Source organism: Dryobates pubescens, chromosome 19 (genome assembly GCF_014839835.1).
Source record: "Dryobates pubescens isolate bDryPub1 chromosome 19, bDryPub1.pri, whole genome shotgun sequence".
Lineage (NCBI taxonomy): Eukaryota > Metazoa > Chordata > Aves > Piciformes > Picidae > Dryobates > Dryobates pubescens.
In genome coordinates, this window is record NC_071630.1 from 14,226,700 (window position 1) to 14,251,423 (window position 24,724).

Here is a 24,724-nt window from a genome sequence, read left to right on the forward strand (position 1 = left end):
GACTGCAGGGGGTGGGACTGACTTGAGGAGCTGTAAAGGTCCCTTCCCACCCAAACCATTCTGTGAGTCTATGATTTAGGGTATTCTAAACAGAAAACTTGTCAGGACAGATTTCCTATAACTGTTCTCTTTCCAGAGTCTTCAGGAGGAACACCAAACAAGCCAGGAGCTGGCATTTGCCATTGAAAAGAGTTTAAATCACTATTTGAACAGCAGAAAGGGTTTGATTAAAAAGCAGAATCAAACCCAGGTGTTACTGGAGTAAGAAAGCTGTGTGTGGTTTCCCCAGGGGTAGGTGTTGGGTGTGTTTGTGTGTGTGTGCAGACCTACACATGGACCTGCACAGTCACAGAAGCTCAAACAGAGTTTTACTGTCAGCTCTGGACTCCTCATGGCTCTGTGTGGCAAATTGTTGGTCACTTTTCCAGTGTGATAAGAGGAGGGGTCTGAGGGGTTATGGAGATTTATCTGAGCAGTGGAAGCAAGAACCAGGAGGATGAATTGCTTTGCATGCTCTGATCTGCAAGTGGAAGGTGAGAAGAGGACCTACAGATCAGTGGTGACTTCTCATTAGGGCAGAATTCATTTTCAAGGTGGTTTTTATGTTCTGGAGGACGTAGCAGCTCTGTTACTTCAGCTGCTAAAAGGAAACAAGACCTGAGACATTTTAAGAGTTCTGTTTCAATTTGAAGTAGTCTTTTGGGGTAGATTGTGAGCCCTTTGTGTTCTCTTCAGATCAGTCATGCCGGCTGCAGATACCAGTAGTGCCCTGAGCCCATGTGCCTGCTGCTGGCTGGAGGTTGAGCGTGGGAGTCACTGCTGGAAATGTAATAGATGGTGTTTAGGTACAAGGGAAAGTGCCAGCAGCTGGGAAACACCTGTCAAAGTACTTGTAAAGTTGTAGTTGGGTGTGGGGTTCTGTGGGTTCCATAGGAGGAGAGGCTTCTCCTCCCTTAGCCTGTGTAGGGGTGTAAATAGGTAATGCCTGTGTATTGCAGGGGTATATATATATATATAAACCATATATATAGTATGTATATAGAGGACTCCTGTAGCTGTTCTGTATACAGAGTAGACACAAACATAGAGTATGGACATAGTTACATTTTTATAAACATTACTTTTCCTTACTAGGAGGTTATTTACCAGGGTCTGCAGTCACTCTCTGGCAGTTGTACTCCCCTCTCAGTACTGTACCCGTGGTGCTGTTGGCAGTGTTGCTTGGGAGCTGCTGGAGGTCGTTGATGCCCGCAGGGTGGAAACAGCCACTGACTTTGGTGGCTTTGTACCTTTTTATGGATAGTGGCAGATGTGGTGTTAGCAGAATGATTGAACTGGTTCCTGGTGGGGAGCCTGCCTGTGGGGTGGGCTTGGGAAGCACAGTGGCAGCAGCAGCATTGTTGGCATTGGCACATGCTCCCAGCCAGCTCCCCTCAAGGGATTCCTGGCTTCAGGACCTTTTCCATGCTCAGTATCCCAGAGCCCTGGCAATAGGGAATGGTGGGTGCTGTGGTGCTCTGGGGCTGACTCCAGGAGCTCTCTTCACATGGGGGTTATGAAATTGTCCCTGCATAGGAAAGGAGCCTGGCTGCTGCTCAGCTGGGTTGGTTTGGATTGGGAAGGTGAAGCTTAATCTGTTATTCCTCTTCCCTCTACTCCCAGAAAGGCAGCTGCCCTTGCTTTTTAATACTCCTCTTTTTTGTACCAGCTCTATAGTGCAGCAGTCACTGTCTAGAAAAGTCTCCTGGAAAGCTGGGGGAAGTTCTTCTTGGTTTCTAGACATGAGAAACCTGCCCCAACTTGCACTGATTGATTCCTTACAGGTCATGTGAGAAATGCAGCCCTCTAAAGGAAATCCAGATTGCAACATCAGCAGGTGTAGTTTGCCCACCATGACTCTTCATGCCAAATCTGGTGCAGTTTGACAGGAGAGTGATCCATGGACATCCCTGTCCTGGTACAGGCTCTATCCAAGCTCCTCTGCCAGCTGAAAGCAAATCTTACTCCCTCTAACTGAGCCATCAGTGTGTGTGTCTGATCTTTGCTGCTTCCAGAGATGGGTCATTCTTGCTGTTACACTTCATGAAATTTCCTCAAAGTGTTGGGACAGGGGTGAGGAACTTGAGGATTTCCCTGTCTGCTGTGGGTCATTGGCCAGCATCTGCAAGTGCTTGGCTTAGACACCACAACTTGCAACAGCTTCCCCATCTGCCTTCCCTTCACGCTGTAAAGAGAACAACAGCAGCCCACTGAAATGCACCAGCTGAGCATTTGCTCCAGGGTTCAGATCAACAAAGGGTCCTGGGTTCAGGTCATGTAAGTGGCCTTTACCCCTTTACAGTCCTTGGAGCTGTCCCTGTGTTGAACTGGGGAAGGTCTGTCTCAAATCCCTTGTGCAGGCATCTCCCTGCATGTGGCTGTCCCAGCATGAGGATTAAGGTACTCAAGGAGAGTAAGCTCCTATAGAAAGAGAATAGCAGCTGTGGGTGTTAATGGTACTTGTGGGTGTTAGTGGAGCTTTGGAGTGTTGCAGACCGGGGACCACATTCCAGTGTCCTTAGCAGCCTGCGGTATTCCCAAAAGCTTTCTTTTCTGGACGCTAATTGAAATGAGGCAATTTGAGGTAACACTTGAGCTCATTAACAGTGAGTAAGCTCCAAACCCCTCAGAGCAGAGCTTTCTGCCCCTGTCCTGGCTCCATTGTTGAGACCTGCCTTTCTGCCATGGGTTCCTGGCGAGCACTGGTCATCTGCTGAGCTGCCTCTTCCCCTGTCCTGCAATGTGAAAGTAGCACCAGATACTCCTTTGTGCACTCTGTGTATATGGCTTTCGTAGTTGGGATCTTCAAAGCACTGATATCCAGTGTTTTCAGTTTGTTCTTTGAGGGGATATTTTATTTGCATCTATGTTTTTAGCTCTCCTGTGATAACTTGTTGAATATTAAAAAATAAAAATATTTTGCTTCTATTGGGACATTTGTATACTCGCAACTATATTTCTGTAAACAGCTGCAGTCAAGAATAAAACAATGAAAGTTTTCATTTTGCAGTGTAAAGTCTTGTGGTGTTTCTTTCAGGGGAGACAAGTGCCATTCTTCCATGCAGGATCAACCCATCTGGGGTCCACGAGAAGTGCTGGGATGGCATGAGCCCACACTGCGCTTGCCTGATTGTTGCCTGCGCTTAACCACTGCAGTTGCTTTGATTTTGTGGTGTGAAGTCCAAAGGAACCTTTGTGGTTATTACCCAAACTCCAACCTGGAAATTAGGTAAGGGTGAGACCATGGCCCAGGTTTCAGAGACATGGGAGATGCACCATCCCTGGAACCATTTCAGGTCAGGTTGGTTGGGGCTCTGAGCAAGCTCCTCTAGTTGCAGATGTCCCTGCTGACTTCAGGGGGCGCTCTAGATGAGCGTTAACGGTCCCTTCCCACCCAAATCAGTCTGATTCCATGATTACCCACCACCCTCACTCATGCCATGGCACAAAATAAAACACCCTGAGAACCCCCTCCCCTCCCCGTCTTCCTCTTGAAGCCCAGAGAAAGGCATATCCCACCCTGTAAGCTAGGCACAGACAGCCATAGAAACAAGACAGACTGTGCTCTGGGGGTTGGTGTTTATTAGCAACACAGCTGTGGCCCGAAGCAAGGAAGCTGCTCTCTCACCTGGCTCCCCCCACTTCCAGCAGGAATCCTGGGGCAGAGCCCTTCCAAACCCAGCAATTGTCACCTCCAGTCACGGCTGCATTTCAGGCACCAGAGAAGCACAAAAGGAAAGACCTTTGACAAGGATGCTGGGAGAGGCCTCAACCTTCTGGAGCCATCAAGCAGCAACATGCAGCACCTGGGGGATGGTCCTGCAGCCCCATCCTGCCTTTCACCTCCTCTTCACAAACTTCTTTGTCACGGCATTGGGGTTGAGGCGTCTCCTGCCAGCGCCCAGTGCCGCGTCGCGGATCTGCAGGTTGGCGGCGCGGCTGTAGATGTCGTTCTCCACAAAGGGCGAGAGCCCGGCGATGTAGTCTGGGTCGAAGACATTGGTCTTCTGCCTGGCCTTGCGGGACAGCCGCTGCTGTGGGAAGGGCTGGTCTTCCACCAGGTGAGGGTTGTTGGCATGCTTCCCCCCTTTTGGGGCTGGCAGTGGGTACTAGCCAGAAGACAAGAGGTTGTTAAACTTGTTTCAGGGGTGACTTGCTCAAAGGCCCTTGAAGATGCCTGCAGGTCTTGAAAGAACTGATCAAATGATGCCTGAAAGCACCATGGTCAGGTGGAACATCTAGGGGATAATCAGCTTTGCTTCAGCCCCACCTGCCAAAGGCTCCCTCCAACCCACTAGCCACAGGTCAGGCTCCTGTCCCAGCTGCTGCCATCCAGCACAGCACCTACAGTTACTCACCCTGAGCCCTCGGGGGTTCAGCACCTTGGGGTTGCGGGAGAAATGCATGTGCAGGCTCCCATCCTCACTGACGCTCACAGCCACCTTCTTCAGTGTCTTGTTACCACAGTTGGGACAGAAAACCTTGGTCATGTCTGAAGTGGTCCTGCAAGATGGGGACAGGGGGGGTTTACTGCTTCCTGGGCTGCAGAATCCAAACTTGGTTCCCTAGCAGGACACAGCCCTGGCAGGCAGCGCACGCTGTGCACACACTCACTTGAAGCAGCCGTGGCAGCGGAGGATGTAGCTCCTGGCCTGCCGGATCAACATGCCGTTCACCGCCAGCACGTGGAGGCCCATCTGCAGCAGCACATTCTGCAAGGAGGAGGGAGAAACCAGGATACCCTGAGCTGGGACCAGGCAGGAGCTTTACCTGGGGTTTGCCAGCCCAGGCAGCAAGAGGCCAATGGATGTGACACCAGCAGGCTCTGCAGAGGCCTCAGCAACAGAGGAAACTGGCTGGATTTTTTAGATACAAGGAGCTGTCACAAATCTGATCTCATGCTGTCCAGGGGACTCAGCAGTGAGCTTCTCTGCCTCTGTACTGGTTAACCAGCCCTCATATTAACATCTCCTGAGCCCCCACTTTCTGCTCTCAAGGGTGGAGCTGTTCTGTGCAGGGCAGCACCAACCTGCATGGCGAAGTCAGTGGTGACGCAGCCGACCTGCACATCAACAGGAGCAGTGTTGCAGTGCCCTGTATCCTGCTGGACCTGCTTGAGGTTGCTGGGCGTTATCCAGCCCTCGTTGTCGCTCTCCTCCTCATCTTCCTCTTCCTCAGCACTGGCCCCATCCTCAGAGCTCTGATGCTCCTCAGTGGTCTCGGAACTAATGGAGATGGCTTGAGCTCTCTGGTGGGAAGAAGACAGTCAGCTACACCACACAGAGCGCTCCAGTCAGAAACCAGCATGGCCAAGGACAGCAAGGAGGCTTCAAGTCTCACCAGCAGCTCTTGCAGCTCCTCCTCGATGCTGGGCAGGGGGGCTCGCCAGTAGAGGAAGGAGCTGAACTCATCACTCTCAGATGGGACTGTGCTCTTCTCAGGGCTGGGCTGACACTGGCCTTTCCCTGGGCGCTTGTGCTGTGGAATACACAGGAGAGGGGGTCCCTCACCTACTACTGCCCGTGGGCTCAGCAGGGCTGCAGCCCTGTCCCCAGTGCCATACCTCGGGGAGCTGCATCACTGTCCCTTACCTTGGTGGGCAGGTGAAAGCCAGCTAGGTGCAAAGGGGCCTCGGGGTGCCTTGGGGTGGAGCTGAGCCGCACCTGGGGAAGCAGCATGGGGGGTCAGTGATGCACCTTGGGGACAGAACCCCATCCCTGGCAGTGGGTCCTACCTTGTCCTGGGGCTCCCAGCGGAGGCAGCCAAGGCCATCAGTCTCAGCCTGCAGCTGGCAGGTGAGGGCAAGAACCTGCAGGTCTGCAGCTGAGAGGCTGGGGTAGTCCCCAGTCTTCTTGGAAAACTCAGTCACTGCCAGGAGAAAGGAAGTGAATCAGAATGGTTTTGATTGGAAGAGTCGATTAACATCAAGTCCAATCATTAACCCAATATTGCCAGGTCACCACTAAACCACATCCCTCAGCACAACATCTCCATGGCTTTGAAACCCAAGAACAGGTATTCCACCACTGTTCTGGCTACCCTGGTCCAGGCCTTGGCAGCCCCCAAGAAAAATAAATTGTTCTTCATGTCCAACCTAAGCCAGCTCTAGTGCAACTTGAAGCCATTTCTTCTTCTCCTATTGCTTATATTCTTTAGGAGAGGAGACCAGCCCTCACCTGGCTCCAACTTCCTTTCAAGAAGTTGTAGAGAGCCAGAAAGTCTTCCCTCGGCCTCTTTTTCTTCAAGCTAAACAACTCCAATTCCTTCAGACACTCCTCAAGATTTCTGCTCTAGACCCTTCACCTTCTCTAGACTCACTCCAGGACCTCAATGTACTTCTCGGAGTGAGGGGCGCAGAAGAGAAGGGAAAGGGAGGGAGCCGTCAGGCCGGGACAGGCCAGCGGGACTCGGGTCTCCTCGAGGCGCAGGGTCCCCATGTGCCAGTGCGGTACTCACCGAGACGCAGCAGGTCGGGGCGCGGGCGGCGGAGGCGCAGCTCACAGGGTAGCGCGGCCAGGCGACGGCGCGTCGGCCTGTCGCGGATCTCGGCCAGGACCTCGGGCACGGTGTACAGGTTCTCCGCGATGTCCTGTGGGCAGCGCCGTCAGACGAGTCCGGTGTCCCCCCTCCCCCAGCCCCTCTCGGTCCCTCCCAGTTCCCCCCCCCCCCCCCCCCCCCCCCGATACCTGCAGTGGGGCGGCGCTGAGAAAGGCGCCGGTGTCGGCCACGACGTGCGGCACGCGCGCCATGTCCGCATGCCCCATGGCCCGCGCCGGTCCCCGTAGCTCCCACGCGAGGCTCGCCGGGAACTGTGGCCGCTCCGCGCGGGGCACGCTGGAGCGGCAGTTCCGCCACCCGCGCGACGGTTTCCGGGCGGCGCGTCAGGTGACCGGCTGGTGTCACATGACCGCGCGGGCTGGAGCCGGAAGCGGGAGCGGAGTTGTTGCCGGTAACTCGGGCGGCGGGACGGAACGGGGATTTCCGGTACGGCCTACGCGCTCCGGCTGCCTAGGACCTGGCTGGGTGCCCTGGGTGTCGGGAGCTATTTGGCCGCGGGTTCTGCTCGTACCGGGCCGGACCTCGCCTCACCGAGCCGGTACCGCCCCGAGGCGGTGGGGGCCCGTGTGGAGGTCTCATTTGACCACCACCTCCCCTTTGCGTTGCCTCTAGGGCGGCAGTCACGGCCCACAGAGCCTGGCTGTGCCCGGAGCGCTCCGTCCCCTCTCGCTGTCCCCGGCGGCCGCAGCTATTGCTGTTCCCCCCGGCTCTGCACGGAGCAAACCGGCACCCGGCGACGGGGGACGACCCGGCCCGATCCCGGTAACGGTGATGGATGGGTGTGCCGGGCTGTCGGGATTGCTGCCCTGACGCTGCGGTCCCACGGGTAAACGTCGCGTTAGCAGGGAGGCAGCGGAGCTGTCTGCGTCGCCGGGAGGCGAGGCTGGGCCGTCGGTACCGGGAAGCTGGGGAGGGGAGGCCTTGTCCTTCAAGAGTGGAGAACTTGCGCGGGTGTGGGGCCGCTCCGGGTCCACACCAGTTACAGGGCGACCAAACAGCGGATGGAGTGAAAAGTGGCAATGGGAGAGGAAAGCTGTGCCTGGGAGACAGCTCTGAACACATAGTGTGGTTCTGGTAGTGGGGAGGTGTGTAACCTGTCCAGGGACATTAAAGCAAGTGACAGCTAAGTCGTGTGGGATCAGAAAAAGAGAATCTGGGGAAAGGAGTCAAGATTAAAAAGGATGCATACAGCTTAAGTGGGATGGGTCTGTGCTGTCACCTTGGGTGCAGGGGTCCATTGAGGACACCCGTGATTGGTCTGGCCTGGAGCCCTTTCCTGTCATGGGATGCTCAGGTGGGTCTGTGAGCACGGAGCAGGCCTGGTGGGGGGGCTCTGGTCTGTGACTGGGTGCTGCATTACGGTGGAGAGTGGCAGGGCTGCAAGGGAGCAAGAGTGGGTGGGAACGACTTTGTAAAGGTAACATTCGGTGATTAATGAACCCCACCTCTGGTGGAGCTGTCAGAGACCAGCCAGGATGGTGAGGAGCATGTCCCCATGATGGCACCTGGAGAAGAGCAAGAGCAGCACCAGTGATTGAGGGAGAAGCAAGGATCCAGAATCCTACTGCTGTGTGTCTCTGAGGAGCAGGTCACTGGTATTGGTGTAGGAGGTTCTGAAGGACAAGTTCACTGGTCAGTCTAGCCCAGGGGCTGGTGCAGGAGGTGCTGCCTAAGGGACACTGCCTGGCCATTTTCTGTGGGCCTGCTTAATGGTGTTAATGAAACAAGTGGTGATGTGGAGCTGGGGAGTCATAACAAACACAAGGAGGAATAATATCCTAAGGGAAGGCCAGGGTGAACTGTGGGACAGGATAATTGGGATAGGAGTAACTGTCGTAACAGGAAGTGCGATTAGCCTGGTGGAAGCCCTCCCTGTGAAGTCAGCTCTGCCACACTCGTGACGGGAGCAGACGGGTGTGTGTCAGTGAGCCTCTGGTCACCATCCCATAGAGCTGACAGCAGCAGGTCTGGTACCAAGTGAGGTTTTCTGGGCAGAGGTGGGGATTGTGCTGGGTACTGGCTGGGGCTTGGCTGCTCCTGGAATGCTGTGAGGGATTTACCATCCTAGGGGTGCGTGGGTGTCACACAGGACTGGCACGGAGAGTGGAGAGCCTGGCTCACATAAGGGGTTTTTAAAAGTAATGTGGCTTTGGGCTGGAGCTTGGGCTGGTCTAATGAGAGTGTGGGGAGAGGGCAGGGAAAAGAGAGAGACATCTGCATGAGTATGGATGGAGCAGGGGCTGGGGCTGCTGGACACGCTCTTCTCCCCTCTTCACGCTTCCCTCCCCCAGACTGGAGAGGAAGACATCAGCAGGCACTCCAGACTAGGACTGGGCAGCAGGGGTGCCCTTGTCTTTGATGGCCTGGGAGAGGGATCAGGATCAGGTTTGACTCTGTCTGAGCTCTCACTGATGTCCCAGGCAGGATTTGGGCTTCTCTTTGCTCCTGCTTAGGGGTGGGCAGCAGATGCCCCTGCATCTGTGTCTGGGGTTTGCACAGGCAGGGATCCTCCAGTCTGTGACCATGACACCCCCTGCAGTTGCCCGTGCTTGGCATGTCCTCTTCAGCTCTTTTGCTTGGGAATTGCAGAGAGGATGGCTGCTGCCTGCAGGCTTGGGAGGATGGTGCCAGTTGATAGCTGTCTCTGCGGTCCCAGATGGAGCACCTCGTGCTCCTGCATGATTTGTGACCTCATCCTTCTACTTTGTGGTCAGTGGTTTCAGCAGAGGCACCCAGCCACGTGTTCCACCAGCGTTCCAGGGTATTACAGCTTGCATCCTTCCTACCCTGGTGGGTGACTCCAAGGGAGAAATGCAGCAGAAGGGGCAGGGGGAAGCTCTGTGCCTGTGGTGGCAGTGATGCGGTGTGAGAGAATGGTCAACACCTGGAAAGTGGAGGCCTGGGCTTGTAGCCTGCTCTGCGGTGTGATCCTTCTCTACAGTCCCCATCCTCTCCACAGTGCATTAGAGTAGCTGGGAGTGACCTTCTGTGGGATTTTGGTGCCAGGAAGAGGCCTAGGCTGTTGGTGAGGGATATGGCTGGTTCCCCATACTGTGTCTGGACCTTCCTCTCTTCTGCCTTATCCTTTCCAAGAGGTCCCTTACTTGGTGCCTATGCAGGCTGCTTGTGAGGTGCTGTTGTTGCTCAGCAGCACAGAGCAGAGCATGAGGTAGCTGAAAACTTTGGAGAAGGCTCTGTCCTTGTGCTGGCTATGCTAGCAGTGACCTTTGGATCAAGGTGAGCTGCAGGCACACAAATAGTGTCCAGAGGGCTGAGCACTGCTCAGCTACTCTCTTCAGGACATGATGGTGCTGTTGAACGGGGATTTCTCTGCCTGGGGTGCAATGTTGCTATTGCCTGCAGTGCAGGGCTGGTTTATCAGGAGAGGGAGCCTGGTGTGTGCCTGTCCATTGCTAAGTCTCCCTGCTGTATGGCCAGGCTGGTTTTGGGTCCAGGGGGACTGACCTCAGACGCCAGTGCCACCCTGGCTTCCCCTGTATGGTGGGAGTGGTGCTGAGCTGTCTCCTCTTTCTGCTTCCAGCTGGGGGTGATGCCATGGCTGCTGCCAGTTCCAGCAGGGCCAGGGCTGGGCCGCCCAGCGAGAAGTCCCAGCTCTCCGTGAAAGGTGGGTCCTGCTGCCTCACTGGAGGTGGAATGGAGAATGGGCATTTTGGGTGTCTCTGGCTCAGGCATGTGCTCTGCCTGCGCTCTGGGCTTGGATGCCTTCTAGTGGGGAGAAGGGGTTGGGGATGACCGGTGCTGCCGTGTATCCTCTGGGCACCCATGGAAGCAGAGTTGCCATCAGCTGGGGTCTGCAGCCATCAGGACGTGGCTCTGTGGCCCTGCCATGGAGATGGCCACGAGATGGCTCTCGTCCCCATGAGCTCCATTCCCTGGAGCTCCATCCGCTGGAGCTCTGTCCCTGGACCTGACCTGGGAGGTGGCCTTGCCTCCTTTGGTGGGTGCCTCATCCCAGCAGCAACCACAGAGTCCACTTGCTCCATTTTACCTACAAGCCTAGGCAGTGTTTGTGGGGACCATGACTCTCCTACAGCCCTCAGGTGTGGAGCTAAAGTGTGGGTGAAATGGGATGGGCGGCGCTCAAGGGGCTGGTGATGGAGTACTTGGATCTAGCCATTGCTGCTGTCAGGAGAATCTGTCCCTGCTACCTCTCTCCCCAGAGCAGTTTGACTCTGCAGTGAGTTGTGCCCCTCCCCGAGCTGACAGGGATGGGGAGTGGGCATGTGTGGGGCAGGGGCCAGGGTCTCCCCTGCACCTGCCTGACCCCCCACCTGTCCCCCTTGCCCAGTCGTGTCTGTGAAGCCCAAGGTGCAGAGCCGCCCGTCGCGGATGAACTGCTACGTGGAGGTGGCAGGCGACGGGCTGCCCAGCGAGACCAAGAAGACTGGGAAGCAGATGGGGAGCTCTGAGCTGCTGTGGAACGAGATACTCATCCTGTAAGTCTGTGACCCCCATGGTGTGGGGCTGGTGCTGAACCTGTGCTCTCCACTGTACCCCAGTGTCCCCTGCTCACATGTCAGACATCTTTGTCCCCCAGATGAGGATGCTGCCAGGGGTAGGCCCATGGCCTTGCCTACCTTCCTTTGCTCCCTGGCTTTGGTAGGCTGCGCACTGCCCTCTCCCCCAAATATGGAGCAGGGATAAGGCCACGTTGATGTCCCTTTTTTCTGGTCTCTGCAGGAATGTCACAGCTCAGAGCCACTTGGACCTGAAGGTGTGGAGCTGCCATACCCTGTGGAATGAGCTGCTGGGCACCGCCTCTGTCAGCCTTGGCAGCCTCCTGAAGAGCGGCGGGAAATGTACGTACGAGCTGGACCCCGCTGGGACCCCTCAACCCTCATCCTGGCTGAGGTCCCTGTGGGTCCTGCCAACTCCCCTGCCCTTGGGCTTGTGGCGGGAGGAGAGGTGGTGACCATAGCAGCTCCTGCGCTGTCCTCTGCCCCAGAAGGGAACAAGATGCCATTGTGGGCCGCCTGGGGTGTGACAGAAGCCATACCTCTGTTAGCCAGGGTGCTGCAGCCCCCATGGAAACACAAACCCTTCAGCTATTTGTGGTCACCAGAGTGTGGCTCGTGACAGCAGCTACTGCATAAAGGTGGCCATTCAGGGCTTGGGCTGGAAAAGACTTGCTCTGTCTTTTCCACGCAAAGCTCCACCACTTGGAAGAGACAGAACTGGTGCTAAGCTGGTATTGAGCGGGCAGAGGGGCCTCCCGTGCCCCAGGCGGATATGGGGCTGGTTTAGACTCTCCCCTGTGCCAGGGACTGAGGTGAGCTCCTTCCCCAGCACCGCCAGCTGCAGGCTACAAAACCATAGCAGTGTCCCTACTGTGGTCACCATGATGGGGCCACTGTCATACCTGTGGGTGGCACCTTGTCTTGCTGGGACAGTGAGGGCCATGCAGGGGGCTCTGCTGCTGCCATCATCATCTTGCAAAGCCCGTGTAGACTTGAACCTCCACCCCAGGTAGCTGCAGGGTGGCACTGCCAGTTGCTTGGGCTGCTGTTGTACGGCAGCCTACAGTGAGGGTCTCTGCCCCAGGGCATCCTCCCTCGCAGCTCTTTCTTCACAAGCACTGTGAACACCCTGCTGTGTGCTGTGCCGGAGCCACTGCTGCTCCCGCCCTACCTGCCTGCTCCTGGGCAGGGGCACAATCGGCTCTTTCATTAGCAGCTGTCCCAGAGGGCTGTGTGGAAAATGAATGGAAAAGGCAACTGGCTGTTCTAGCTCCTCCGTTTACATCCAGCAGAAAAAACGTGTCAGATTTTTCCTTGACACCGTGGGCTGGGAGGGAGGATTCTTAAAGCTGCAGAGCCTTCCCTGCCCTGCCAGAAAGGTACTGCCCAAGCCATGTCCTTCTGTCTGTCCATCTTGTCTAGCCTGGCATCTCCTCCCTCCTCAACAGGCTCGTTGCTTGGCCTTTGGGATTGGCTGCAGCTGAGGCTGCTGCCAGTCCCATGGGAGTCTGCACCGCTGGGAGACCTCTTCCTTAAGGGAAGGGGTGCCCATTCCCTCTGCCAAGCTGGGGAAGGGACCAGGTCATGCATCGGCGTGGAGGGGGCATTTCATGCCATCCCCACTGGGACACTTCATGCCTTAATGCAGCCTGTGATGCTCTGCCTGGGGAAGGAAACAAAATGCTTGTGCCTGGAGCTGCTGGCAGGTTCCTGGCCATCCTCTTCCCATCCTGGGAATCTGTCAGCAGGCGTGTGCCTTCCCTGGGGCTGCTCCTGCCTGGCAGCAGACCTACTTTGTACCTTACTGGGATGTGTTATGGCTTTGATGAAGTTTTCTGTATGTTACTGATAACTGAGTATAGCTGTGGCCTTTAGTTTATATTCCTGTAGCTGTTCTGCTTGCTGTGGAAGAATTGTTCTGGTTGCTCTACTTTTGGGCATGGGTGGTGTTCTCTCTGCCAGTGACGTCCATGGCAGTCCATTCAGGATTCCTGCCTGCCAGCAAGACACTGGAGCTCCCCCCGTTCTTTTTGTTGATGCTCCTGCCAAGCACACCTCTCTTCAGGTGGAAGACTCAGCTCTGAGGCCTGGAGACTGGAAAAATAGCTCAGTGACAAACCTGCTCAGGCCTGAGCTCCCAGGGAGGTGGGGAGAGCCTGCTGGAGCTGACAGCCGAGCTGTTGGATAGCAGCTCCTGCTCCAGGCAGGTCCAGCCTTGCTTTGAGCTCACAGTGCTTCCCACCACTTTGGCAGCCGCCTCTGGGGCCTCTCCTTTGGCAGGCAGTGCCCTCCCGCTTTTGGAGGGGATTGGCCAGGGAGGAGGAGAGGTGGGTAAGAATGGGCTCAATCACAGAAAATGAGCTGGAGCCTTCCACAGAGCTGAGCTGCTCCCAGGGCTCCCATAAAACAGCTCATTTGCAATGGCACAGCCCCCTGCCCTGGCCCCCGAGCTGCTGCCTGCTGCAGAGGCACCTCTTTGTTCCTAGGCTCCAGGAGCTCCTTGCCTGCTCCTCCCCTGAGGCCCAAGGAATGTCCCTTCCACAGTCTGTGTGGAAGCCTATACTGAGCTTTGGCAGGTTCTGCTGGTCTCACTGTGTGCTGAGTGCTGGGTGTCTGAGCTAGGCTGCAGCTCACACACAAAAGCTTTGGCTTGTGTTGCTTGCTGCTCCGTTTGCCAGTTACATCAACAGGCTCCTGTTTCTGGAGTGGCACCATGTGCCAGGGTTTCACAGGTCCTGCAGAGCCTTTTCATTCTCTGCTGCTGCTCCAGGCAGAGCTGCTGGAGTTGTGGCCTTGCTGGACCCTTTGGGAAGCCAGGAGCAAACCTCCCAAAACTTTGAAGCTGCAGAGGTGCAGCCCCATCATGGATGTGCTGTCAAAGGAGCCCTGCAAAAGCTCTCAGTGAGGAGTTGTGAAGGCAGATACAAGCCTGGCTGAGGTGACTCTTCAGTGAGCTGGACAACAGCCCTGTCAAACTGGTTGTCCAAGCTAGTAAGTCACAGCAGGGGTCAGCCTGTGCCTATCCTGTGTCACCTTTGGGAGTCATGTCCCAAGCATCCTACAGAGCTGATGGGACTATAACCACCAGTACTGTCTCCATGCCCTGGCCATCTCCAAGCTTTCTTTGGATGGCAGGTCACTCTTTGTGCCCAAGCCATCAGGCAGCCAGGGTCCACTGGTTCCAGTCCTGCTGTGCCCTGGGCCAGGCTGTTTTGCAGCTGGCCAGCAGCACTGGTCAGAGATAGTGGCCTTTTGGCTTTGTGTCCTGTCTTGTCTTCCCTCCCAGGGCTGTGATGGTTCAAAAGAAAGTAGCAGAAGTCTGAGGTCCTCCTTGCAGATAAATGGAGTAGGACACAGTTGTCTCTGAGCCGCTGGTGGCTGAAATTGGGTTAGTATCACGGGCAAAGCTTCTCACTGCCTGGAGAGACTGAGGAGACTATCCCTTCCCCTAAACTCTGGGTTCCATCTTGGTTTAGGGATAGCTGTGGCAGGGTCTAACTTTCCCCCTTCTTCTTCCCAGAGGGACTGTAGCCACATCATGGAGTCGTTACCTGAGCTGCAGCCTTGCTCATCTTAAATTGCTGAGCAGCAGGGAGGTGGGTGCCACTGGTGGTAACTTAGGAGCCCCAAAGAACTGGCACAGCTCAGAGCTCCCACTGGGATGAGAGTGACCCTGCTGGCTTTTTCTGCCTTGCCTTTTCCCAGTGCCAGGGTGCTTTCAAGCAGGGTTCTGGCTCTGGGATTTGATTCTTCTGTGGATTGGAGGGCAAGAAGGTTGCTGGTGGGTAGCCTGAAGGATCTGCTGCTCTTCTCACTGCATAAGCAGCAGTCCCAGCTGCTCCATGGGGTGACAGCGGGCAGAGCTTTGATCACATGAAGCTGTTAGAGTGGAAAGTGGCCTTTGCATCCAGCGCAACTGTGGCCTGGGGAGCTGAGCGGGTGGGGAGCGGCATCCAGCTGTCTCTATGGAAATCTTCCTGCTTGCCTGCGTGAAGATGGAGCCAACCCCCAGGGAAGAGGCAGAGCGGGTCTTCCCCTCCCACGTGGCACCTCTCTGGTGCTTGTGCCTGTGGGTGTCAGATGCGTGGTTCCTGGAGGTCCCGGGGCGCCCGGGCTCAGCCCGGGGCCGTTATCGCCCTGGCTGCTACCAGCCTCCTTTCGTGGAACCGTAAATCCGCTTAATGGGCTGGGTGGGAATTCCAGCTCACCTCTGCTAAATGGGAGCTCTGATGCTGTGTGCGGGGCGCTGGAAGTAGCTGAACTGAGACCTTATTCAGGACCAAATCACTCCCCGACCCCCTCCCAAAATAATAATAATCCCTCTGCCATTCTGGCTGCCGGCGGGACACAGGCAGCCTTTGTGCTCGGCCCTTCAGGGGACCCTCTGTTGGTGCAACAGCAATGTCCCTTTGTGCGTCCCGTGTGCTGGACGGGGACAGTGAGTGGAAGGTTCTGCTCGTGTTTATTTTCTTTAAAAAAGCTGAAGGGGGTGGAGAGGGGGAGAAGGAAGCCGGCTGGGAGGTTCATGTTCACATCCTCCGCTTGGAGACACCTTGTCTTTGCTCCGGCGCTGCCACCCCCTCAGCTGGGAGCCTGCACAATGAGGGCTTGTGTGGCTCCGGCGGGGAGAACGGGCGCTCGCAGAGGGGGATGAAGGGACCCCCAAAGCGTGCGGGCAGGGCTTCCACACAGCTTGGAGACCGTGCACATTCCTATGGCTTGGAGAAACAGAGCCTGGATGTGTCCTGGGTTTTGGCCGTGCTCAGTAGCATCTTCTCTCTCAGGCTCTTCAAATGGTCTGTGAGATCAGTTACCTTTGGAAGCAAACTGAGAGCAACTCCTTTAGACAGATGGGTAAGACCAGGCTTAGCAGAATCCTTTCTCTGATGGGTAATGAGTGACAGGCTGGGGCTTCAACCTCTGTGTTATGCCCCTGTGAGCATGTGCTCCTACTGTGCCCAGAACTGGGACACTGAGGGGTCACCTGCTGTGCTGGCACTAAAAACATGAGACTCTCTCACAAGATCCACAAGCACAGCCTATTCTACAGCCCTGTGGTCATTGCAGACCCTGTGGCACTGGGATTTGGCTTGTCTGTTGAATGTCCTGTGGGCAGAGGCTGCTTGGAGGAAGGGGTGGAAAATTCCAGTGCAGGAAATTCCCCCCCACAGTGCTGGTTGGCTAAGAAGATGAATGGCTGACAGCCATGAGCCAGTGCACATGGTGCGAGTGCTGTGACCAGACCAGCCTTGTGCTGAACCCCTTCTTTATCCCCCTTTGAAGTTGTGTGAGGCCAGCAGGCTTCCAGTGAGGAGGAACAGCTCAGGCCAGGAAAGGAGGGCAGGAGCTGCTCCCCAGGCTGGCACTAGATGTGCATGGCTATTTCTGGTCCTGTCAATGGCCAGACCAGTGCTCAGCAGCACCATGTCCCTGCCCTTCAGCCCTGGTACTCTTTAAGGGCTGGGCTGGCAGCCAGGAGCCATAGGTGCTGTTTGGGTGATGGTTGCACATGCTGGGATCCTGATGTGTCTCACCCTGGATCTAGAGGTGGGATGAGGGTCCAGAGGGAGCCTGTTCCTATGCTCCTCCTGCTGGCAGGTACCACAGCCCATCCCTGAGGTGGACCAGGACAAAGCATGTCTCTGAGAATGGTGTCATTGTGTCATGAGCAATCTCTGCATAATAAAAATATTGTTTGAGCAAATGAGTCAGGAAGTGTCTGGGCTGCTGTCCCAGGCTGGTGCAGACAAGGGTTTCTGGCCTGCTGTGGTGGAGCTGGGTGTTTCAGTCCTGCTGGCTCAGCAGGCATTGTCACAATGGAGGGAGGGCTCTGTCTGCCCCTGGGCAATGAAGGGTCTCCAGTGCCCATGGGAATGCAGCCTTGGATGTAGGAGGTTTCAGCATGGCTGGAGAGGGTTGTGGACAGGCATGATGGCAGCCTCTTCAACCTGTGTCTTGTTCTAGTTGTGCTGGTGGCTTCCCAGTGGCACTGGAGACACTCCTTGCTGCTGTGTCTCTGCAGTAGAATCACAAAATCTTTTAGGTTGAAAAAGACCTCTGAGATCATCAAGTCCAGTCATTAGTCCAGCACTGCCAGGTCAGCACTAAACCATGCCCCTTAGCACCACATCTCCATAGCTTTGAAATGCCTCCAGGCATGGGGATTCCACCACTGTTCTGGCAGCCTGGTCCAGGCCTTGACAATGCTCAAGGGGAAGAAATGTCCAACCTAAACCTCCCATGGTGCAACCTGAGGCCATTTCCTTTTGCCCTGTTGCTTGTTCCTTGTGAGAAGACTGACCCCCACCTGGTTCCAACCTCCTTTCAGTTATTGATAGCCAGAAGGTCTCCCCTCCACCTCCTTTTCTCTGGGCTAAGCAACCCCAGTTCCCTCAACTGCTCCTCACAGGACCTGTGCTCTAGACCCTTCACCAGTCTGCCTTCTCTGGACATGCTGCAGTACCCCAATGTTCTTCTTGGAGTCTGGCTCCCAAAACTGAAAGCTGCATTTGAGATGTGACACCAGCAGGAGCTGTCAGGAGGAAGTGGGAGAGTGGGGGGTGTCTGTCCTGGGGTGCAAAGAGACAGAAAGCCACAGCTGTCAACATGTGTTGGTGAAAAGGGGCAGATGCTGGTTCCTGAAGCAGCTGCTGGGTGCCCTGGCACGTGGCACCATATACCTCGTTGGCTTCTATCCCCACTGCTGCAGCCCTTTGCTCCATGCCCAATGGGAGAGCAGCGAGCGATGTTCCTGGAGCTGTCACCTCTGAGCAAAGCCACAATGTCCAGCTCTGCTGAGCTGCTGGAGCCAAACTGGCTCACTTAAGAGGGGAGTGGAGCTGGTTGCTGTCCAGAAGTCTCCCTGCCCATGCCACCCACTCCAGAAGCTTCTGTGAAGGCAGTCTGATGCTACAGGAGAGCATTTCTGTGTGGTTGGGGCCAGCACTTGGTTCTGGTTGTGTTCACTGGAACTGTGTTTTGACTGGGATTAAATTAACAAGGCAGGAATTCTAAAAGTGCAGTTATCTTTATTTTCCTGAAAACCCCATCCCAAAATTATGTACAGAACTGATTGAATTTATTTGCAGGTTCTATTTGGTTGCGAATTCTACCAGGATGCTTATGGGCAACTTTAGTACAATTTAGAGCATTCAGAAAATGGAAACGGCTAAGCCACAAAATAGCTTTACCCCACCTATAAAATCGGAGGCAAGCCAGGGCCTTAGGGAAAGCCAGTGAGTCGGGTTTTGCTCATGAGGACGGAGCAGGAATTTGGAGATAGTCCCTAGGTCTCTCTTCGGTGGCAGGCTCCAGAACTGCCAAGTTTATAGTCCCGTTGGTGGGTAACGCGGCACAACTCCAAAGGGAAAGGGACCCGCCAAAATCAAAGTCTCCTTAGACACAGCTGCCACGAGGCAAAACTCCTGCAGCAGCACTGGCTGAGCAGTGCAAGAGGAGCCACACTGCCGGCGTGCTCCAGCCAACAGCCGCAGCTTTACGGCAGGCAGGGTCACTCCGCGGCGGGTAGGGAGCAGGACCACACGGTAGGCAGGTCCGGGGAGAAGCCAGGTGCCAGTGCTGAGCTCCAGCTTCGCCGCGAATACAGAGCGAGTTGAAAATGAGCGCCAAACATGAGAGCCAAAGCGCTTTCTGGTCACTCCCTTTAAGAGCTCCCCGGACAGTGTCTCCAGTGCCAATGTCTCCTGGGCGCGAGGAGCCCAGCCAATCAGAGCTCCGAATCCCAGCGCGGGCTTCCCCCACGGGTGGATGCCTGTGAGGGGCTCCAGCTCCCGGCGGGAAGAGTGGAGCCTCCCTACCTGTCCCTCAGCGGGAGGGGGAGGCAACTGCGGGCCTTTGTCTTCCCCCATCAAACCTCCGCTAGTGGAGATGGGGGAAGGGGGGCTTGGAGCACCCTGTAACAAACCGATGCATGGGAATGAGGAGGGAGGGATGTGCCTGGAGTCTGCTGCTCTCGGGGCTTTCCTAGGTGGCTTGGGGATGCCGCCAACTCTGAAAAGTGCTGCTTGCTCCTCTGCAGCAGGCCAGGGCTTCAGGCATTGACGGACTTGTAGCTTTCAGCCTGCTCTGTGTCCCAAGCACCTGGCAGTGGCCACCAGGTGTGTTGTGTCCTACCAGCCGAGTCCTTCAGCTTTGCTGCCACCATCTCCCCTACAAATCTAGCTCCTGGATCTGTGACTGATGTTGCTCTCAGCTGTGTGGCAAACAGGGGTCCTGAGGCAGCTCCACCCCTGCGGAGGGAGCTCTCTTTGCAAGCAGTGGCTGGTGAAGGAGGGTCTTTGTCGGCAGCTGGTGGTGGGGCTGGCCAGCTGTCCTCTGGTGATGCTGGTGGGTACATGTATGTGTGAGGCCAATGCCGGTGGTGCTTGCTGGGACAACTGGCCCTGAGGGAGAGGGCACCTTGTCCTTCGGGGCTGCAAGGAGGCCCGGGGGCGACCAGGGGGCTGATGTTCTGTCCCATGGGAGAGCTGATGGCGGATCCATCCTCCGTCACGGCTGGCATCCCAGGTGATGACTGCTTGGTCTCTTTCTCGATGTCCCCTCATCTCCCACAGTGGAGAACAGGCAGCTGACCCTGGACCTGCAGACGGAGAACAAAGGCAGCGTTGTCTCTGGCGGCGAGCTGACGATTTTCCTGGACGGCCCTGCTGTTGATCTGGGAAGCCTGCCCAATGGCAGCGCCGCCACGGAGGGTGAGTGCCGCCCGGCTCCGCGCGTGGCAGGGAGAGCGGCGGGGCTGGGAGCACTGCCCCAAAGCCTCTGAGCCACTGTTGGTGGCCACCTCCTCTCCCAGGTAAAGCTCCAGCCCCTGTCTGTCCTGATCCCAGGACTGTGCACAGGCTTCTGTGGGAGTGAGTGTCGACAAGCTCATGCCTTGCTTCCTGCTGATGTGAGAGGAGTGGACCTGCTCTAGGTTCTTCTCCAGCTTCCTGTCCGGCTCAGCCTCTTCCTTCACTGTCCTGCATGGGCTGAGAAACAGCTTTTGTATTTAATCTTAGAATCAGACTGGTCTGGGTGGAAAGGGACATTTCATGGACATCTAGTCCAATCCCCCTGCAGTCAGCAGGGACATTTTAACTAGAGCAGGCTGCTCAGACCCCCAGAGACCCTGACCTGCAGTGGTTCTGGGGATGGGGCATCTCCCTGGACAGTCTGGGCCAGGGTCTCACCACTCTCAGCATAAAAATTTCTCCCATCTATCGAGTCAGAATCTCCCTTTTTTAGCTCCAGCCCACCACCCCTTGTCCTGTCACAAGAGGCTCTGCTATAAAAGGTCTGTACCAAACTTTCTGATCAGCCCCTCTGAGTACCAAAAGGATACAAGAAGGTCTTCCTGGATTCTTCTCTTCTTCAGGCTGAACAATCCTAACTGTCTCAGCCTGTCAGAGATGAACCACTCAGAAAAAGTCTGACCCATCAGGGCTTCCAGGGAAGCAAGCAGAGCTTGTGAAGATGAGGACTGGTGTGTTGGGAGAATATATAAGGAACAGATTTTTTCTTTGCATTCTCTTCACCCCTTCAGGGTCCCAGCTGCCTGGACGAGAGCCCAGCAGTGTGGTTGCAGCTATGGAGGGCAGACACCAGCCTCCCACTACAAACTGCTTTGGAAGCAGAGCAAGGTAAGGGTCCCATGCTGGCATCACCTGTCAGTCTGTTACTGAGTGGTTACTGTAGCTGTGGGGCAGATGTAAAGTGTCTGGATTATCCTTGTGAGTGGACCTCACTCCAGATCTTCCAGGAGCAGGGGTGGCCAACCTCCTGAAGGACAGCAGAATTGGAAGGTGGCCACACTCCTTTCTTAGATTATTGTTTCTCAAGGAAATATCAGGCCTGCGATGGCTGAGAGAGTTTCTACCAGTTTCCCTACTGGCAGCTGAAGGAATGGTCCTTCTGGGAGATGTGGGGTAGGCTGTGACCAAGGCTGCAGGGGTCCTTGCAAATGGGGAATATGGGGACCCCAGCTCTTGCCTTGAGCACAGCCCTGGCAAGCGGGGAAGCATAATGTCCCTCTAGGTGACGGTCACAGGGGACCTTCTGAAGGCCCAGGGAGAGTAGGAGAAGCAGAGCTGTGGGGAAGTAACAGCTGCTTCCAAAGGAAATGAGCTGCTTGGGCAGCAGCCCATCCTGCTCCTGGCATGCTGCCCACTCTGGGCTGGCGTGGCTGAGCGCTGCTCCTTTTGGAGCTGTGGTTATTGAGAGACGTGTCACACTGTCAACATGGAGCTGAATTTAACACCTATTTATGTTTCCAAAGTGTGGCAGTGGCCCAGCAGCCTGGACAGCTGCTCTGGTTAGAAGTGTGCCCATAGGGAGGGGGCCTGCAGCCTGCCCCGTGAGAGGTTCTGCGTCTTGCAGGTGTAGGAGTGCTCTAAGCAAAAAGCCCCATGCCTCAAACTGTTCTTCTCCTTCTTCATCTGCTGGTCACATACAAAGGGGAGAAAAGGTTTTGGCACTAGAAAGTGACCCTGTCCTTCCATACCCTGTGTTCGTCTTCCACCTGAGGGGACAGTAGGATGGGAAGTTGGGAGCAGGTCACTGAACACAGTTTGTGCATCTTTGTTGTAGCTGCTCCTCTTGATTCCTGCTGTCCAGGTGTTAAAGCCTTCTAAGGGGTGAGGGATTGCTCAGTGTTCTGATCAGAGCTGAGCTTTGCAGCCTCTTAGCAGCTATCAGTAGGTACTAGAAAGCCTGCAAAGAAAGTTCTAGTCTGGGGGGAGTCAGCCTGGTGGCTGCTCATTTCTCATCCCTGACTGCTTTCCCATCTCCTGAAAGTAGTTTCTGCTTTTGATGTCATCTCAACCTGCAAGTGTGTGAGAGAGTGTGGCGAGGTCTGGCCAAGTACTTCTCCAGCAGACCTTTTGAGCCCTTCCTGGTGTGCTTGCAACCATTAAACATCCCATGACTGCTCTGGTGTGGGAAATCTGGCTAGTTTTCAATTCATCCCACACTCACCTGAGTTTAGGGTTCTTCCAGACATACCACCACAGTTTGAGGTAGGAGTGCTGCATGCGGCAGAATGTTGCTGAACATATCCACCATGGAGGCTGCTGCCTTCTCCAAAGTGGAGTGCAGGTCCTTGGGAATGCTGTTTGATGTCTCCTCTGTTTATAGGCAGAGCTGTGTTTGTTTTCTTGGGCTTGGTGATGGATGCTGGCAAACTCTCTTGCAGAAATAAAAGAGTCATTCTTTGCTTCTCAGCTGTTTCTGCACTGTCCCCTCAAGGGAAGCTGCTTGCTCAGGGCTTCTCTTTCTTCTCCTGCAGAAATCTCATCTTGGGATTTGCTGCTAACCTTGGCGATGGAGTGTGAAATTCCACAGCCCTCTGTGCTGAGAGAAAACAGAGCCCAGGGGTCCTGGCTGGGAGCTGGTGCCCTGGGTGCTGAGAGAGTTTCCACAATCCCCATTTGTCCTGTGGTGGCCAAAAGGGCCTCTCTGACAGCAGGGAATAAAGTAGCCTGCTTTGATGCTCACCCTTTGAGGAGGCTCTGGCTGGTGATCCATGCAGGGTATGATGATTTAGGCACAGTGAGGAGAAACTGCTGTCATCTGTCACCAGCTCTGGCAAACTCAAGTGATGTCCTCCATGCACTGTGCTTTGTGTCCTCTGCTTGTGTGATGTCCAAACGTCACCACTCAGCTGGCAATAGACATCCTTGAGGGCAGGCAGGAGATGCTCATCTGGGTCACTCTCATGAATTCCCTCTATGAGACTCTTTGCTCTGCAAAGCCCAATGTGTAGCTACAGGATGTCCCCAGCCATGTGGCTTTGGTGTGACACAGCAGCAGCAAACGACCAGGGAAACTGGGATCAGCAGTCACAGCCCTGGCATGGCAGGGAAGAGATAGGCAGTGCTGCTTGGTGAATGTTCTGGCAGACAGTCCAGGGGCTGCTCAGGGCCTTGGAGAACAAGGTGTGTGTTGGGTCTGGAGTCAGGTGGAAGGCTGTGGGTAACAGGAATAAACTGGGTTTGGGGTTTCAGAACCAGGCTTGGGAGGTTTGAGCCAGGCACTACTTTGGCTACGTGTGCCACTGCTGTGGGGTGAGGAAATATTCCTCCTGCTTCACCTCCAGGGAGGTGATACACAGGTGGCATCTCTGCTCCCAGCACTGCTGGCATGAGGACTGGATGCTGGGGACGTGGCTGCCTCCTCCCCACTTTGCAAGAGCAAGAGGAATTTCTCAGCTCCATGTTTTTGGAGCTGGCTCCCAGCTGTGTGTTCTGCCCTCCCTCCTCTTTGGCCACAGTCATCTGTTGCTTGAGTGAGACTGAGGCTGATGCTGCCACCTCTGCTGGTGTCCTGCCAGGACCTTCTGGCCACTGTAGCAGGAGGAGGTGGCTGTTCCTGGGTTTCATGCCCAGGGCCCACGTCAGCCCTTGTGGTGTGGGGGTTCTGCCTTGGCAGAAGAAGGGTTGATGTCTGAAGGGTTGATGTCACTCTGGCTCATGCTACTTTCCTCTTTGGCATCATCTGCTCCCTCTGCCTGTAGCCAGGGGTGATGGGGCAGAGCCCTCGATGGGGCAGCCACCCAAGATCCCCAGTTGATGGGGAACAGTCGAGTCTTTCCAGCTGCCTGGTTGATGGATGTTGTACCGGTGTGGGTGTCCCTCCATCTCCATCCCACTGTCGTGGCCAGGAGAGGCTGTTCCCATCTGTGCTCTGCCTTGTTTTCTCCCTGCTCCTATTTTAAGAGCAGTCTCCTGGCCCCGCCACTCTCACGTGGCCTCGTGGGGTTTGTTTCCAGGCATCTATTAAAAGACAATGCCCAGATGGGAGCACTCGTAGGAGGGCCGGGCTGGGCGGCGCGCCGGCTAATTCAGGCCTGGTCACCCTGTGCGGCCGGCTGGCAGCCTGGAAACATCCTGTTTTGGTTTCTAAAAACTCTGGGCAGTTCTGAGCTCATCCATGCTGAGAGGGGCAGGGACCAGTTCAGTCTCGTGCCTCAGGGTTTGTTCCTGGTGGGACCACCTCCTGCTTGTGGTGCCACCTGTCCGCTCCTTGCTGGTCAGGGCTCTGGGGGCGACGTGTGGGGAGGTGGGTCCTGGCCAGTTTTCAGGAGGCATGTGGCTCTGGTGTGCTCCACTGAGCCCTGTGATGGGCAAACTTCACCTCCTGACCAGAGCAAGAGGAGCCTGTTCTGCAGCTGCTCCAAGTCCCCAGATGCTGGTGGCCAAAGCAAATCCTCAGCACTTAGGGAAGTCTTGAGGGTATCTGGGGTTTCTGGGGTGAGTTCACCTTCTGAGGAGCCTCTCGAGGAGCCTCTGTGCAGGGCTGCCCTCCTGAGAGGGTCCATGGCTAGTCAAAGCCGCCTTGGTAGCTCCTACTCATGGGCTCCTCTGCGCATGGCTCTTACCTGATCTATTTTCAACATCCATCCTCTGCTTTCCCATGTCTCTTTCTGCTCCCAGCCCTTCCTCTGCCCACTGTTGTGAGCCTCTCCCCAAGGAGACAGGCTTTGGAGCAAGTGGGCGGAACTGAGGGCTTGCTGGATCTGGTGAGGGTGGCATGACTGATGCTGTGCCCTGTCGCTGCCAAGCTGCAGTCCCCTCCCAGCTCCAGCCCTGAGATGTGGGGACGTTTTGTGGATTTTGCCCTTTTAAGGGGAGAACTTGGCTGGGCCAAACCAACTT

General features: G+C 55.7%; 2 protein-coding genes across 2 annotated transcripts in view; one reads left to right on the top strand and one right to left on the bottom strand.

Annotated features, from left to right (window-relative positions):
• Window positions 1–3,609: 3,609 nt before the first annotated feature.
• On the bottom strand, window positions 3,610–6,886 carry NOB1 (NIN1 (RPN12) binding protein 1 homolog). Its single transcript, XM_054169993.1, has 9 exons — window positions 6,726–6,886; window positions 6,496–6,628; window positions 5,774–5,907; window positions 5,631–5,702; window positions 5,380–5,517; window positions 5,069–5,287; window positions 4,654–4,751; window positions 4,398–4,542; window positions 3,610–4,148 (listed from the first exon to the last, which is right to left on the bottom strand). The coding sequence occupies exons 1-9, from the start codon at window positions 6,801–6,803 to the stop codon at window positions 3,879–3,881; spliced, it is 1,287 nt and encodes a 428-aa protein (XP_054025968.1). The 5' UTR covers window positions 6,804–6,886; the 3' UTR covers window positions 3,610–3,878.
• An 88-nt stretch (window positions 6,887–6,974) lies between these two features.
• The window catches only part of WWP2 (WW domain containing E3 ubiquitin protein ligase 2), a 42,901-nt gene continuing 25,151 nt past the window's right edge, over window positions 6,975–24,724 (top strand). Inside the window, exons 1-6 of the mRNA XM_054169935.1 lie at window positions 6,975–7,023; window positions 10,139–10,222; window positions 10,907–11,054; window positions 11,299–11,417; window positions 19,649–19,786; window positions 20,617–20,713. Of these exons, the coding sequence (XP_054025910.1) occupies window positions 10,153–10,222; window positions 10,907–11,054; window positions 11,299–11,417; window positions 19,649–19,786; window positions 20,617–20,713 (572 nt within the window). The 5' untranslated portion in view covers window positions 6,975–7,023; window positions 10,139–10,152. The remainder of the gene's footprint in view (window positions 7,024–10,138; window positions 10,223–10,906; window positions 11,055–11,298; window positions 11,418–19,648; window positions 19,787–20,616; window positions 20,714–24,724) is intronic.